The sequence below is a fragment of the Diabrotica virgifera genome, chromosome 4 (assembly GCF_917563875.1).
Source record: "Diabrotica virgifera virgifera chromosome 4, PGI_DIABVI_V3a".
NCBI classification, from domain to species: domain Eukaryota; kingdom Metazoa; phylum Arthropoda; class Insecta; order Coleoptera; family Chrysomelidae; genus Diabrotica; species Diabrotica virgifera.
Genome location: NC_065446.1, coordinates 80,811,500 through 80,826,357, shown reverse-complemented (window position 1 = coordinate 80,826,357; position 14,858 = coordinate 80,811,500). Strand labels below are relative to the sequence as shown.

The window sequence follows — 14,858 nt, the reverse complement described above, 5'->3', positions numbered from 1 at the left end:
ACTAAGTTCTTCCAACATTTTCTTTATTTGTCCCAAATCGTCTGCAATCAGGACTATATCGTCTGCGTAGCTTAGGTGGTGTAGCATCTCTCCGTCCACATTTATTCCTTTATCACCCCATTCGAGGGTTTTGATCGCTTTTTCTAGAGCCGATATGAAAAGTTTAGGTGACAACGTATCCTCTTGACGGATACCTCTTTGCATTTTTATTTGGTTGCTTTTAGCGTGTAGTTGTATCGAGCTTGTCGCATTTTTATATATATTACATATTAGCCTCGAATATCGGCTATCAATGCGGCTGTCGTTTAGTGCTTCTATAACACTGTCGAGTTCTACTGAGTCGAATGCTTTGTGGAAATCTACGAATGCTAAAACTAAGGGCTTGTTATATTCTATGGATTTTTCGATGAGTTGTTTTATTGTTTGGAGGTGATCGTTGGTTCCAAAGTTTGCTCTGAATCCAGCTTGTTCTCTACTTTGATATAGGTCTAATTTCTTGTCTACTCTTGTGGTGATTACTCTCGTGAAAAGTTTATAAAGATGGTTTAACAGACTGATTGGTCGGTAATTTTCAAGATCAGTTTTTCTCCTTTTTTGTACAGAAGAATTGTTTTGGCTCTATTCCATTCAGATGGTATGGATTTCTTTGTAAAACATAGATTAAAGAGATCTTTTATTTTTCTCATTAGAGGTTCACCGCTATTCTTAACAGCCTCGATCACTATTCCATCGTCTCCTGGTGATTTATTGGATTTCATTTTATTCATCGCTTGTCTAATTTCACTGAGAGTTATTTCTGGCATGAGTTCAGAGCCTTGATTTAATATTCTTTTGCTTATTGCATCTTTTAGCTGTGTTTGGTTCATCCGTCTGCTTTTATAAAGTTCTCCATAGAAGTCTTCTACTATTGTTAAAAGCTCCTATCTATTTGTTGTTATTTCGCCCTTTTTGTTTTTTAATTTAATAATCTAACTTTTTCCATTATTTAGTTTTCTTCGCAGTCTTTTTAGACCTTCATTATTTTCTATGGTATGTTGATTTTTAGTGTATTATACTTTCTTAAGTCTTTTCTTATTGCTGTTTTACTTCTCTGTTTATCTCTCTCTGTTGTTCTCCATTTGGATTATTTCTTTCTGTAATAAGATTTCTTTGTTTCATTAAATTCCTGGTGTCAGTACCAAGTTTTTCTTCGTTCTTATTTCTTGGACAGTGTTTTCTCATGCTTTCTCCAATGGCTTGCGTAATACGTTGGTTTAGTGCATCTATGTTTTCGATGAGAGTTATGTTTGTGTTGTTTCTCAGTTTGGTTTCGATGTCGTTTTGATATTCTTTAATGTCTCTAGGTTGGGTCCATATTGGTATTGGTTTCGTATTTACTAATTTGCGTCTCTCTTGTTTTGTGCTTATTCTGCTATCTATCTGCTCTTACCATTCTATGGTCACTACCAGTGTTGAATGCATTTATAGGAATGCTCATTAATAGGACTTTTCAACGTTTTTCATTTGTTTGAATCGTTGAAAAGTCATATATCCGCGTACTTTTTTCCCTCGGTTCACTACACAACTAGGCAATTAGCTTTAGTTGTACAAAAGACAACACTTTTATCGTAGTTCCTATGCTTTCTTAACTGCATCATATAGATCTGGTACCCCGTCGAAAAAGTTCCGATGAAATAGCCCCGACATAATATCCCGCACACAAAACAGCTCCGTCAAAATAGCCTGCAGATAAAATAGCCTCGGAACAACAGCTCGCATACAAAATAGCCCCGACAAAATAGTCCCGGCAAAATAGTACCGACAAAAAAGCTGTCTGCAGAAATCGTCATGAAATAATCCCTTAAAAACATATTTTTTCGGAAATGGTAATTATTCTCTATTCAGATGTTTATTTTAAACATAATAAATAAAAATAGTCTTTTAAATTACAGTTGACGCTAAGTCCCGCCAGTATAATATCGGACTTCGAAAAAGCCATCCAAATGGTAGCAGCACAAGTACTTAATGGCGTTGAAATCGTTGGATGTTTGTTTCACCTAGGGCAGTCTTTGTGGAGAAATGTACAAGAATGTGGTTTAACAGAAGATTACCAAAATAGCGAAAACGTGCGTCAATACACAAAAATGCTTTTATCTTTAAGTTTCGTTCCGGTAAATGATGTAATCATGGCCTTTGAAGAATTAATTGAGAATATTCCAAACTGTTTGGACCCTATTGTAAATTACTGGGAAGACAACTACATTGGACGACTAAGGGAACGAACATGCCGAAGATACATGGATGAGCGCGGTGTAGGTCGCGATCGCGGTCGAGGTTTTCATCGATGACGGGCAGAACGTTCCGAAGATACTTCCTTTCAGTGTTCTTTGCGGTTTCCATATAACCAAAACTTGCCGCAACCTGATTAGAACAAGAAATGAATAAATACACCAGCAATATCTCCGGGGAATGTCACGTGGTTTAAAAACCATCAATAAACTTTAATTTACCACGCGATCAGCAGCTCGATCGCGATGTAAAACAAACTATTTTGTTTTGGCACCGACATCGCTGTAAACCGCGATGATAGGTCGCGAGGGTGAACAGGTGACACATCCTTGGTATGTGCGACCTCATAAGAAAATGAAAGTTTGTTTTGACATTGATGTAGCATGACATTAGGTAATTATTTATTCTTTTGTTTTATAACTATTTTTATCATATGAACCCTTTAATATTTAGTATTGTTTTAAGTAGGGATGGGAAAAGCCTACCGGTTTTAACCTAAAACCGGTTGTTTACCTTCGCAATGTAACTTCGCAATAACCGGTTTTACCGGTTGTTTTTTTGCCCCGGTTAGAACCGGTTTTTTATTTTTAAAGTAAAAACCGGTTATTAGGTTTTTACGGTGATTAGGATTAGGTTAGGTATTATTTTGGATCCCAATCATAATTATTATTCTCAAGTAATTATTCCAAACAAAACCATAATTCAAATTTTATTTTATAAATACAGAAGCAAAGTGCAAACTCGCATCAGCCAGAAACAATTAAGTTTTATTATAATATTTCGTTGAAAACGTATTTGTAATCATAATATTTATATAAGAGGTGATCTGGTTGAAGTAGACGCAAACATCATCTATTTTTTCACACTTGACTCTTGACATTGAAAGTGGGTGAATTACTTTTTCTGATTACCAAAAATAATGTTCTGACTATGAATATCGAATTACCGATTACGAATACGAATCTCCAAGAATTTCCCTACGTTTTCAAAACGATACACCCATACAGGAAGTATTAAATGAGTTAAAATGTACCCATTATACAGGGTGTAACGAAAATACAGGTCATAAATTAAATCACATATTCTGAGACCAAAAATAGTTCGAATGAACCTAATTTACCTTGTTACTAATATGCACATAAAAAAAGTTACAGCCCTTTGAAGTTACAAAATGAAAATCGATTTTTTCGAATATATCGAAAACTGTTAGAGATTTTGTATTGAAAATGGACATGTGGCATTCTTATGGCAGGAACATCTTAAAAAAGGATTATAGTGAAATGTGTGCACCCCATAAAAATTTTATGGGGGTTTTGTTCCCTTAAACCCCCCCCCCCAAACTTTTGTGTACGTTCCAATTAAATTATTATTGTGGTACCTTTAGTTAAATTCAATATTTCTAAAACTTTTTTGCCTCTTAGTATTTTTTCGATAAGGCAGTTTTTATCGAGTTGCGGCGTCTTTTTTAATATGTTTACATAAAAAGTTTATGGGGGTTTTGTTCCTTTAAACCCCCCCAAATGTTTGTGTACGTTCCAATTAAACTTTTACTGCGGTACCATTAGTTAAACACAGTGTTTTTAAAACTTTTTTGCCTCTTTGTATTTTTTCGAGAAGGCACTTTTTATCGAGATGTGACTTCTTTTTTAATATGGTTCAAAATATATCTAAAAATGTAAATCATAAATAAATTTTCATATTATTACCAAGTCTCCATAATCGTACTTAGCCATATACAAATATGTGGTGGATTTGACAAATATTCAAAATATCTCGATAAAAACTGACTTTTTGAAAAAGTACTAAGAGGCAAATTTTTTTTTAAATATTGTGTTTAACTAATAGTACTACAATAATAATTAAATTGTAACGTACACAAAAGTTTGGGGGGGTTTAAAGGAACCAAACCCCCATAAAATCTTTATGGGGTGTCCAAATTTCACTATAATTTTTTCTTAAGATACTACTACCATAAGAATGCCACATGTCTATTTTCAATAAAAGATCTTTAATAGTTTTCGATATATTGGAAAAAATCAATTTTCATTTTGTAACTTCAAAGGGCTGTAACTTTTTTTATGTGCACATTTGTACTAAGGTAAGTTAGGTTCAATCAAACTATTTTTGGTCCCAGAATATGTGATTAAATTTATAACCTGTATTTTTGTTACACCCTGTACAAATATACAAACGTGTTAAAAGAAATACATGATAAATTTTTTTGATGGTAGTAAAAATAAAAGATAAATTGCATTATCCAATTTATTTTTAAGTGAAATTTTTTATAAGTTAAAATGGTTGGGTTAAATTGTATATTATTGCAATATGTATATATAATATAATATTACGCTATATTATACTTAATAATAATCAATAAATATATAATAATAATAAGATAATAAATAATTATAATTCTAATTGTAATCTAAACTTAGAATAAAATATAAATAAAACACAATTTATTAAAAATTGTGTTTTATTTATATTGATATTGATGTTGTTTCGACAGTACTAATGTTGATCATATTGCTATCGAGTAACGAGTCGAGTGGAGTATCGCAAACTAAAGTGCATTGTAAATGTAGCTTTGTAACCTATTGGATTAAAAAACCGAATGTCGGTGTAATTGCCGGTTATAACCGCCAGGTTAAACCGTAAGCAAAAAAAACAGGTATAACCGAAAACCGGTGTTTTGTCAAAAACCGCCGCGCCATCCCTAGTTTTAAGTACTAATTTTTTGGAATATGTTGTAATAATGTTTTGGACGAGAATGTATTAAATTCTTGACGTTATGATAAAATAAATAGTACTCCGTTAAAAGGTAAAATTTTTTATTGGGGGATACTTCTCCGGGGCTGCTTTAGCAGGGGCTGTCTTGGCTTGGGCTATTTTGTGTGCGATCTATTTTGTCGGGGCTATTTTGTTTACGGGCTATTTTGTATCCGAGCTATTTTGACGGGGCTGTTTTGACCGGGCCATTTTGACGGGTCACGTATAGATCTTGATACTTATTTTGTTTTGATTTCAATGCCATTTCTTTTATTAAGTATAAATACAATGTACTAACTAAATAGAATAGAATATTTTATTTCTATTCATTCTTTTAGAATAATTTGTTTCACACAAAGTATTCAGTAAATAAATTAACTAATAGTTTAATATTTTATTGCTTCCAGACGTTGTTCTGTATAGAAGCGTTTGTTTAAACACAAAGAACAATGTTTTATTGTTTGTTGTTCTGTACAGAAGTGTTAGAAATATTATTTAAGGCTGTGACTGATAAAAACGAAATATGACACGAAATCGAAAGTATGCGATAAAAGTAATACAATTCTTTTTATTTCTAAAATAGGGTATATTTATATTCGTGAACCTGTTGTTTTCATTTTCAATTTCATTTATGTTATTAGTATATTATATAATATAATTTATTATATAGCTAGTATTGAAGTTTTACGTTTTTATATGATTACCTATCTGATACTTTTCATAATGCTGCCTTCTGGTAGAAGCTAGTTAAAAATTATATTTATAGAGATAATAGCGACAAATCTAATATACCAAATGACGTCGGATGTGCACTCATGACCCCTCCCCCTGTCGTATACCGTCGTAATAAGCAAAGGCCCCCTCCACCTTTTCTACGACGTAGTTTATGAATGTTCCCATTATGCAAAGTGACATGAGACCAAATTAAGATGAGACGATCAACTGTACCTATAAACGCATCACAAGTTTTAATCAAGAAAAATTGAACAAAAGTAAACAGTCACAAATGATAAAATACATTGTGTGAGGATGTTAAAGCAATATTGTAATAAAATTATATCAATCAATTAAGAACTTAACTGAGCGAATATGCTTCAAAAGAGTAAATACAAAGATTTACTTACTATCAGTTTTGCCATCGCTCATTAAACTACTGGACAATGATTTTTTCTGAGTCTCTAAAACTCGTTTAGTTCTTCTTAGCCTAATCTTCTGTTTCAAATCCATTATCTCCGGATCACTCTCATCCAACTGTTCTTCGACTAATCTAAAACTTTTCTTACATCTAATTTGTTCCATAGCAGAAATAATAGCTTCAGAGACACTAAAATGTGCATTCTCTCGATCCAACTCTGCATTGGCTCTAGCGAATTGACTAGAAGTTAGAAAAGACATTAAACTTTGGCCTTTGACTGGTTTGGGAAAGTAGCCTGTAGCCATGGGAAGAACGCTCATCCCACCATCTTCGATGAACGTTTTTCTCGGTAACTTCTTGTAATATTTTTCACCAGACATAGGCAAAAATGAGTCGACCATTGACAACGGAGATTGCGATAAACTGAGGGGTGATTTGGGTTTAATATCAGATGTTGATGCGGTAGAACTATTCAATTCATCGTTTATTAAAGTGGTTCCACTACTTTGTGAGCTGCTTAGAGAGTGTGTGTATTCAACTATGTTTAAGTTATCTATCAAAACATGTTTTAATCCAGAAGTTTTCGGTAAAGTATTTTGTTTTGTCTTCTTGAAGTTGGACTTCCGGGGATGAGGTTGTAAGGTTTTATAATCCACCTATAAACGATAAATATGATTTTGTAAATGAACAAATATGTACTGCGAATTTTGATAAGATATTTGACAGGTGATAGTTAAAACAATTTTTACATATTAAAAAAATATTTCATTTTGGCATAAATTTCTTTCAAACTAACGTATCGTGAGATATTACAGTCTAGTTAGAGGAAAAAAGACCTAATGTTACAATAGGCCTGGATCGCGCGTATCAAAAAAAGTTGATTAATAGCAAGCTGAAAATTGGTTAATAGCTTAACGGTGTCTAGTCGGACAAACTTTGATGTATGGAAACACTGAAACAGGGGAAGTTTTAATTGTGGAACAGGTTAAAAATTTGGAACGTCATACTACGAAAACGTCATATGTATTTTGTCGGACAGAACTTCCAATTGATTTGATACCCAGTGGCGACGCGTGACTTTTTCGAAAGTGTTACCAAAACCAGATGTAAAAAAATCTTATTTAAAAAAATTATTTTGAACATCCCAAATATAAGTTTTTGTTTTTAATCCTGTGGGATAAAATTAAACAAATCACTATTCCCAAATTATATGTATGTAATTATGTATATGTAATAGGTATAACAATAAATAATAAACAAACTAAACAGATTAGTCTACCATAAAATTAACATAAAAAATGAACAAGTAGGAAAAAGAACATATTTTGAAAATTATTGTTTATATTTTAAGTCTTCCATTTTCAATAATCCCATTTTTTTCTTCAAAATTATATATAAAAAAATATACATACAAGGAGAATGACTTTTCAAGTAGTTGATCGATTACGCAATACGCAGCAACACTCTTCCATGTTTAAATGCACGCACACTGTAATCTGTAATAGGTACTAAACTAACGTTAACGTTACCAAACCAAAATATGGTTACAATGTTGATATACACAGCGTGCCAAAGCGCCGTCTCTAGAGCCAAAAAAATTTCTAGAGAATTCAAAATTTTTAGAAACGAGCTAGTCCCGAGCGACAGCAAGTATTCTGCGTTGCCATACCCAAATGTGGTAACAGCATATTAATAACGTTCAACGGATTCACATCGTCCCTGCCATTTCCAACTATCGAATGTGAAAAGTGGTACTTTTCAGGAGCGCAAAGTAACTCTTTTTTAGAGACTCCTAAATCAGCGCATTGACAAATGGGAAAATTTTTATATTTTTTGTATGTAATGTTTAATCCTTGTTAGATTGATAACAAATTTGAACTGCTTATCATTTTTTTTCTTTCCAAAAAATCACATTCGTTACTTTGCTTTTTGTATTAAAGATTTGTTTCGGTCCGATGATTCAAAGTAGCGAATGTATAATAGCGAATAACTGTACAATCAAATAATGCAAATCCGGTAAAATGAAATCATCAACTGCCTCACAAGAATTTCTTGGAAGCGATACTGAAACAAAATTCGCACAAATTGTAAACACGTGAATTTTATTCTTCTCGGCAGTTAAGCATTGACAGTTTACAGATTATAATTATTGAATAACTGTTGAATAAATTACAACACAAATTAACGAATGTGACACATTCGACATTTAGCGTTGTACAAATATACCTTTAGTTATATTTATACAAAACAAAAGTATCGAATATAATCATTTTCGTCAGTTTGCAGTCAACCAAATGAAAAAATGTCCATATTCGATGTGTTCGAGCCATTTTAAATATCATGTTAAGTGTTGCTTGTTTTGTGTGCACCCTGTATACAAAACCGTTAGTTATTGAGAATTGTTAAAAGCGCTGGGTAGTGAATATTTTCGTAATATGGGCACATCAACATTCTTCCACTACTTTTATCGGTTTGCTTTGATAATAATTACGTCAGATACATATCATATTGTTTTGTTGAATCAGCAGAATCGCTTATATGATGGGAAGAATTTACCCTTGAAATGTATAACGAGAATTTTGAAAAGTGAGTGTCGTATGAGTATGTGAACAGACAAGACAAGATACCGAACGAAGAGTATCGGAAATATTTCCGTGTCGGCCGGTAAAATATAAGTAAGTTCCGAAGATACTGTAATGCACGTCGAAATTCCGGATTACGGTACAAACACTTTAATTATACGCGGTGTGTTAGAATTATCCATTTTAGAGATATACTGTTTATTTTTCGCTTTAATATTTTGCAAGCTGTTAACTCTTTTGACTTAAAGCTAATTATAGAAGATATAAGTGCAAAGGCTTTTATTTAATTTCGAATCTCGGGGGTTTGTCTTAAGATCGGGTAGATTTTTAGAGGCCCCCACACGATGGTTTAAACAGCATATTTCCCGCGCTCCTAATCAAGCTACAATAACGGGAATTTGCCACAAGATGTATCACGTATAATGCGAGGGCAAGGTATCGAATCTGAAAAACCCGATTTTTCACATTCGATAGTTGGAAATGGTAGGGACGACCATAATCTCGCCAATATTTTCGTGCGTCTAGTTGGCTATTTACTGAATTAGGTACTCTTAATAAATATTTCCGTTAGTAAAAAATATAAATGGAATTATTTCATAGTAGTCATAAAATATTTATTTGCAAGATTTTTAACTGTTACCGATGGTAACAGTGGTTACGTGAACGCTTCGCCAGTGTTGATACCCTTTCATTAAACTCTCATGAAAAAATCAGACTGGTATTTAATTTATCACCAACAGGGCATTTTAATAAGTCCGATACGTGGAACATGTCAAATAACAGGAATTATCTTCTTCCTACTTTATAAATATACTCAATGCCTGTTTTACTTCGGTTTTTAGCCTCAATTGACATTGTCTGACCATCTTTTCCTCGGTCGTCCCAATGATCTTCTTCCATTTGGCGATCCGAATTCTTTCTATGTGTTGAATCCATTCTATTTTTCTTCTTTTGGTCCACATGTTCATTTCTTCTATACCACATCTCGCTCATACTTCCTCACTTCTTACTCTGTCTCTTAGAGTTTGATTTGTTATTTTTCGTAGGACTTTCATTTCTGCTGTTTCCAGCAGTCTTTGTGTTTTCGTCGTATCTGCTCTTGTTTCCGCTGTGTACGTCATTATCGGTCTTATTGTTGATTTATATATTCTGGTTTTCGTTTCCATTGTGAGGTATTTGTTTCTCCAGATTGTGTTGTTGAGACATCCTGCTGCTCTGTTCGCCATGTTCACTTGTTTTTGTACTTCTTCTTCCACTTTTCCGTAACTTGACAGTTTTATTCTCAAGTATTCCATTTCCATCACTTGTTCTATTATTTTGTTATTTACGACCAGTTTACATCGTCTCGGTTCCGCTGATATTACTATCGATTTAGTTTTCTCTGTTGAGATCACCATGTTGTATATGAGCGCCGTGTCTTCGAATTCTTTAATTAATCTTTGTAGGTCATCTTCATTTTCGGCTGTTATTATGGCGTCGTCAACGTAGCAGATTATCTTTAATTCCTTTTCTTCCATTCTATATCATCTTCTTTTTTATCTTTCTTTATGATTTCATCCATTATCAGATTAAATATTAATGGGCTCAGCGAATTTCCTTGTCTAATGCCAGTTTCATACTTAATAGGTTGCGATAGTTTCCCCTTACATATTATCATAGCTATGTTATCTTTATAATATATATTCTCAATGGTTTTTATTAAATCCACTGATATTCCCTTTTCATATAATAAATGTATCGCGTCCCGAATTCTCACTCTATCAAACGCTTTCTTCAAATCTATCAGGCACATATATGCTGGTGTGTTGTATTCCAGCGACTTTTCTTTTATTTGTCTTACGCTCGGTTTCATAATCAACTTAAAGTGAACATTAACTAAAGTTCACTTTAATGTGTATATAATTCCATTGATAAAGGTACCAACTTAAAATTTAAAGTCCACTTTAACGATTATGAAATCGAGCGTTATATCCAGATTTAGCCATACGGCTCACACTCCCTCTAAGGGGAAAATTGACTCATCCCAGATACCTACGGTATCAAAAGGATTGAGCTCTGGTGGGACTCTTTCCGTGTTATCGAGCCCTAGGTGACTTGGTATGCAGGTGTATCTCCCAAAAATTTTCGTACACATCTGGCCGTTGCGAGTAGTACTGCTTTCTGCATGGTCTTATAAAGATGTTCATTAAGACCCAGCTTTTTTATGCTTTCGAGGAGGGTCTTAGGAATGACTCCAGTAGTAGACATAATAATCGGTATCGTCTGGGTACTTTGCATTCTCCATTGTCTCCGTATTTGAATTTCCAGATCTCTGTACTTGGCGATCTTTTCAGTAAATTTAGTACGTAGATTATTGTTGTTAGGAATCGCCACATCAATGAGGGTCGTTTGTCTCGTTAATTTATTGACTAATACGAGATCTGGTCTATTATGTGCCACTGTTTGGTCTGTGAGCACACTGCGGTCCCAGTATAGCTTGTAGTTGCCATCCTCAAGCATACTCTCAGGGACGTATTGATAATATGGGAGATGGTCGGTTTGAAGAAGTCCCAGCTTGATAGCTATCTCCTGATGAAGGATTTTTCCCACTGCGTCATGCCGTTCCTTGTACTCAGTTGCAGCAAATGCCTGGCAGCCCCCTGTAAGATGTTGGATGGTTTCTTGGGCTTGACATCCATATCGGCATCTGTCGTTTTGAACATGAGGGTCTTTGATGATATATTTCAGGTAATTTCTGGTTGGTATAACCTGATCCAGAATGGCCAGTAATGAACCCTCCGTTTCAGGGAACATCTTTCCTGATGTCAACCAGTAGTTCGACGCTATATTGTCGACATAATCTTGGCTGACCTCATTGGGATGTCGCCCGTGCAGAGGTTTACCCATCCAGGCGCGCACTTTTTCGTCTTTAGTAAGGTGGTTTATGCGCAGTTCTGCTTCCCTCAGTTTTATCGGTGTTGAGTCATCTACTGCGCAGATAGCGCGATGTAGAGTAGATGTTTCAGCCTGCATCTGAAAATAAGATCTTAAATTAGCAATTTGTTTGTCTAATTGCTCACCTATATCCATAAGTCCTCTTCCTCCTAGATTCCGTGGTAATGTCGTTCTTTCTACTGCACTTTTTGGATGGTGTTTTTGTGCCTTTGTGAGGTGCGTTCTTACTTTTCGCTGAAGATTTTCTATGTCCGTTTTTGTCCACTTAACAATGCCAAATGAATAGCTAAGCGCGGAACATGCGTAGGTGTTTAGTTCCTTAAACAAATTTCTACTATTAAGGTGTGAGCGAAGCAGCTGTTTTACTCTTCGTATAAACTCAGTAGTTATCTCTGTTGTCATTTGTTTATGGTCAATTCTCCGCGCTTGCTTTACTCCAAGATATTTATACATATCGTTTTCACCCATGGCCTCGATGTTCTGGCCATTTTGCATAAGTGCATGCTAATATCATTGGAAAAAGTTTCTACAGTTTTTAGCATCTCATCGAGTTGGTTTCGAGTGGAAGCCATTAATTTCAAATCATCCATATACAATAAATGATTAAGCTTCGCCACCACATTGTTGTTATTTTTGATGCTAAAACCTGCGTCTGTGGAGTTCAATAGCTGAGATAGTGGGTTCATAGCTAGACAGAACCACAGTGGATTCAACGAATCTCCTTGAAACAGGCCCCGGCTGATTGCGATATTTTCAGTTTCGATGTTATTTTCACCAGGTATTTGAAGGTGAATTCTAGTCTCCCACTCCGTCATTATATGCTCTAAAAAGGTCACTATATATTATCATCGACTTTATATATTCTCAATATATCTATAAGCCATTCATGCGGTACTGAATCAAAGGCCTTCTTGTAATCAATGAAGGCAGTAAAAAGATTCCTCTTTTTGGAATATGCCTGGCTAGAAATGACTGAGTCGATGATAAGTTGTTCTTTGCAACCCATGGAACCCTTAGCGCATCCTTTCTGTTGAGGCTCTATGATATTGTTCAGAGCACAGTGTTGGTAGATACGCCGGGCTACACAGGATGTGACCAATTTATACAAAGTTGGAAGACAAGTAATTGGGCGGTATTTGGCTGGATCTTGGGTGTTATTTTGATCCTTCGGAATTAAATAAGTGGTTCTCTGAGTTAGGAATGATGGTATATCCTGCGGATTAGAAATAACATGATTAATTAGTGTTGATAAGCATAATCGAGCGTTATATTATTATTATTATTACAAAAATTGCATCCGTGCATGACCTTCCTCTCCGAAATCCTTGCTGTTCCTCTTGCAGAGTTATTCGTTCGTTTATTTTTGCCGCTATAATTCTTGTTGGTCAGGAATCGTGACAGGAATTATGTTGGTGATAAAGTAGAAGTCTGATTTTTGCATGAGAGTTTACCGAAAGGGTAACAAATAATTAGAAATTCTGTACGACAAAATACATGGGATGTTTTCGTAGTCTGCCGTTCCAAATTTTTAACCTGTTCCACAATTAAAACTTCCCTTGTTACAGTGCCGCGTACTTCAAAGTTTGTCCGACTAGACACCGTTAAGCTGTTAACAAATTTTCAGCTTGCTATTAATCAACTTTGTTTTGGTATGCGGGATCCATGCCTACAAGGCCAGCTATCCCAAATTTTATTATACCTTAAGTGGGGCAATATTACTGTAAATTTAAAATCGCGACTGAATTGCGCTGCCGCCATCTTGAATTTAAAGGAGAACGTTTTTTTTTCGATATCTCCACCATTTTCAACTTTTCGACAAAAATGGTAAGAACTGAAATTGTTGCGAATGCAATTTCCTACATTTTCTTTTTTTCAAATTTTTTCGAGAGGTCGATATTTTCCGAGTTAAGGGGAAAAATAGTGAGAAAGCGTAATTATTAAATTATCCCGTTTATTATTAACACATAACACATTGACTGCCATAATATTAAAAAAAATCGGTCCCTCAGGCCAACTTACAAAAACAGTTCTAAACATGTACAGCAGTAATCCTTTAGTTCCTTATAGCTTATAAAGAACTGAGACAACAACGCGGCTATAATCATATTACTACCGAGACATCTAAGGTGTGTTACGCGGCTGTTATCAAAAATAACATGAGACACAACATTTACGTCTCACGGCAGCCAACGTGTTAACTTTACGACATAAACGTACCTAAACAAAAATGGAGAGAATTATATTTTATACAATTTTATTCTCTTTCATTTTTTTTGCTAAAATTACTATTTGAGATCCTACGTATGCAGTAAAGGCACGAGCGGAAGACCAACGAATATAAACGCATATAGAAGCACACTTCACTGGCATTTTTTATTACTTGCTGTTCGGGTATTAAAACTAGTTCAGGAACTTTTACTTCCGTTTCTGTACCACTAGGTAGCGGTCATGTGATCTCCCCTTCACAACCCCGTCAACAAATTATTACTGCTTCTAAAATATGAAAGAGTGTGCATTAGTGATGTAACGTCATTTTTTGAACATTCGCGAATACGAATGCGAATATCTGCTTGCGACATTCGCGAATGCGGATGTCAATATTCGATTTTTTTTAATGTGCTTCTATTTTTGTAATGTTTTCTCAATTTATAATGAGAAATTGAAACGGTCTGAATTGTTTGTTGTCTGAATTGTTCGAAAAAATCAAAAGATTCCTATGTGATTTTCGAATACAACTCGAAATTCGACAACGTTTATCAAAATGCAGTAAAAATATGGGTCCTTAAAACATCAACCGTAAATAAGTTGGAGGCCTTTGAAATGTGGATCTACCGGAGAATCATTAAAATTTCATGGACATCGCATACATCAAACGAAGAAGTGCTGCATAGAATAGGCAAAAACGAGAACTTTTCAACTCAGTTGGAAAAACATCATACCTAAGCCACATACTGAGAAATAATAAGTACCAATATGCTCTACGAATAATAAAAGGAAAGAGTGGACTAGGCCAGAAAAGGCTAACAAACATCCGACAATTGACAGGGCTAAATTTTGAACAGCTAATAAGAACAACTACTGAAGAGAGACAAGAGTTTGCAATTGTAGTAGCCAACCTCCATTGAGGAGAGAGCACTTTAAGAAGAAGGATCTGAATCTTAATCTTTAGT

At 34.6% G+C, this 14,858-nt stretch overlaps 1 protein-coding gene across 2 annotated transcripts in view; it reads right to left on the bottom strand.

Moving 5' to 3' along the window:
• LOC114331271 (run domain Beclin-1-interacting and cysteine-rich domain-containing protein) overlaps positions 1–14,858 on the bottom strand; it is an 87,340-nt gene that overhangs the window by 51,652 nt on the left and 20,830 nt on the right. For both annotated transcript variants that reach the window (XM_050649192.1, XM_050649193.1), the window contains exon 3: positions 6,162–6,828. In XM_050649192.1, coding sequence (XP_050505149.1) covers positions 6,162–6,828 — 667 coding nt within the window. The remainder of the gene's footprint in view (positions 1–6,161; positions 6,829–14,858) is intronic.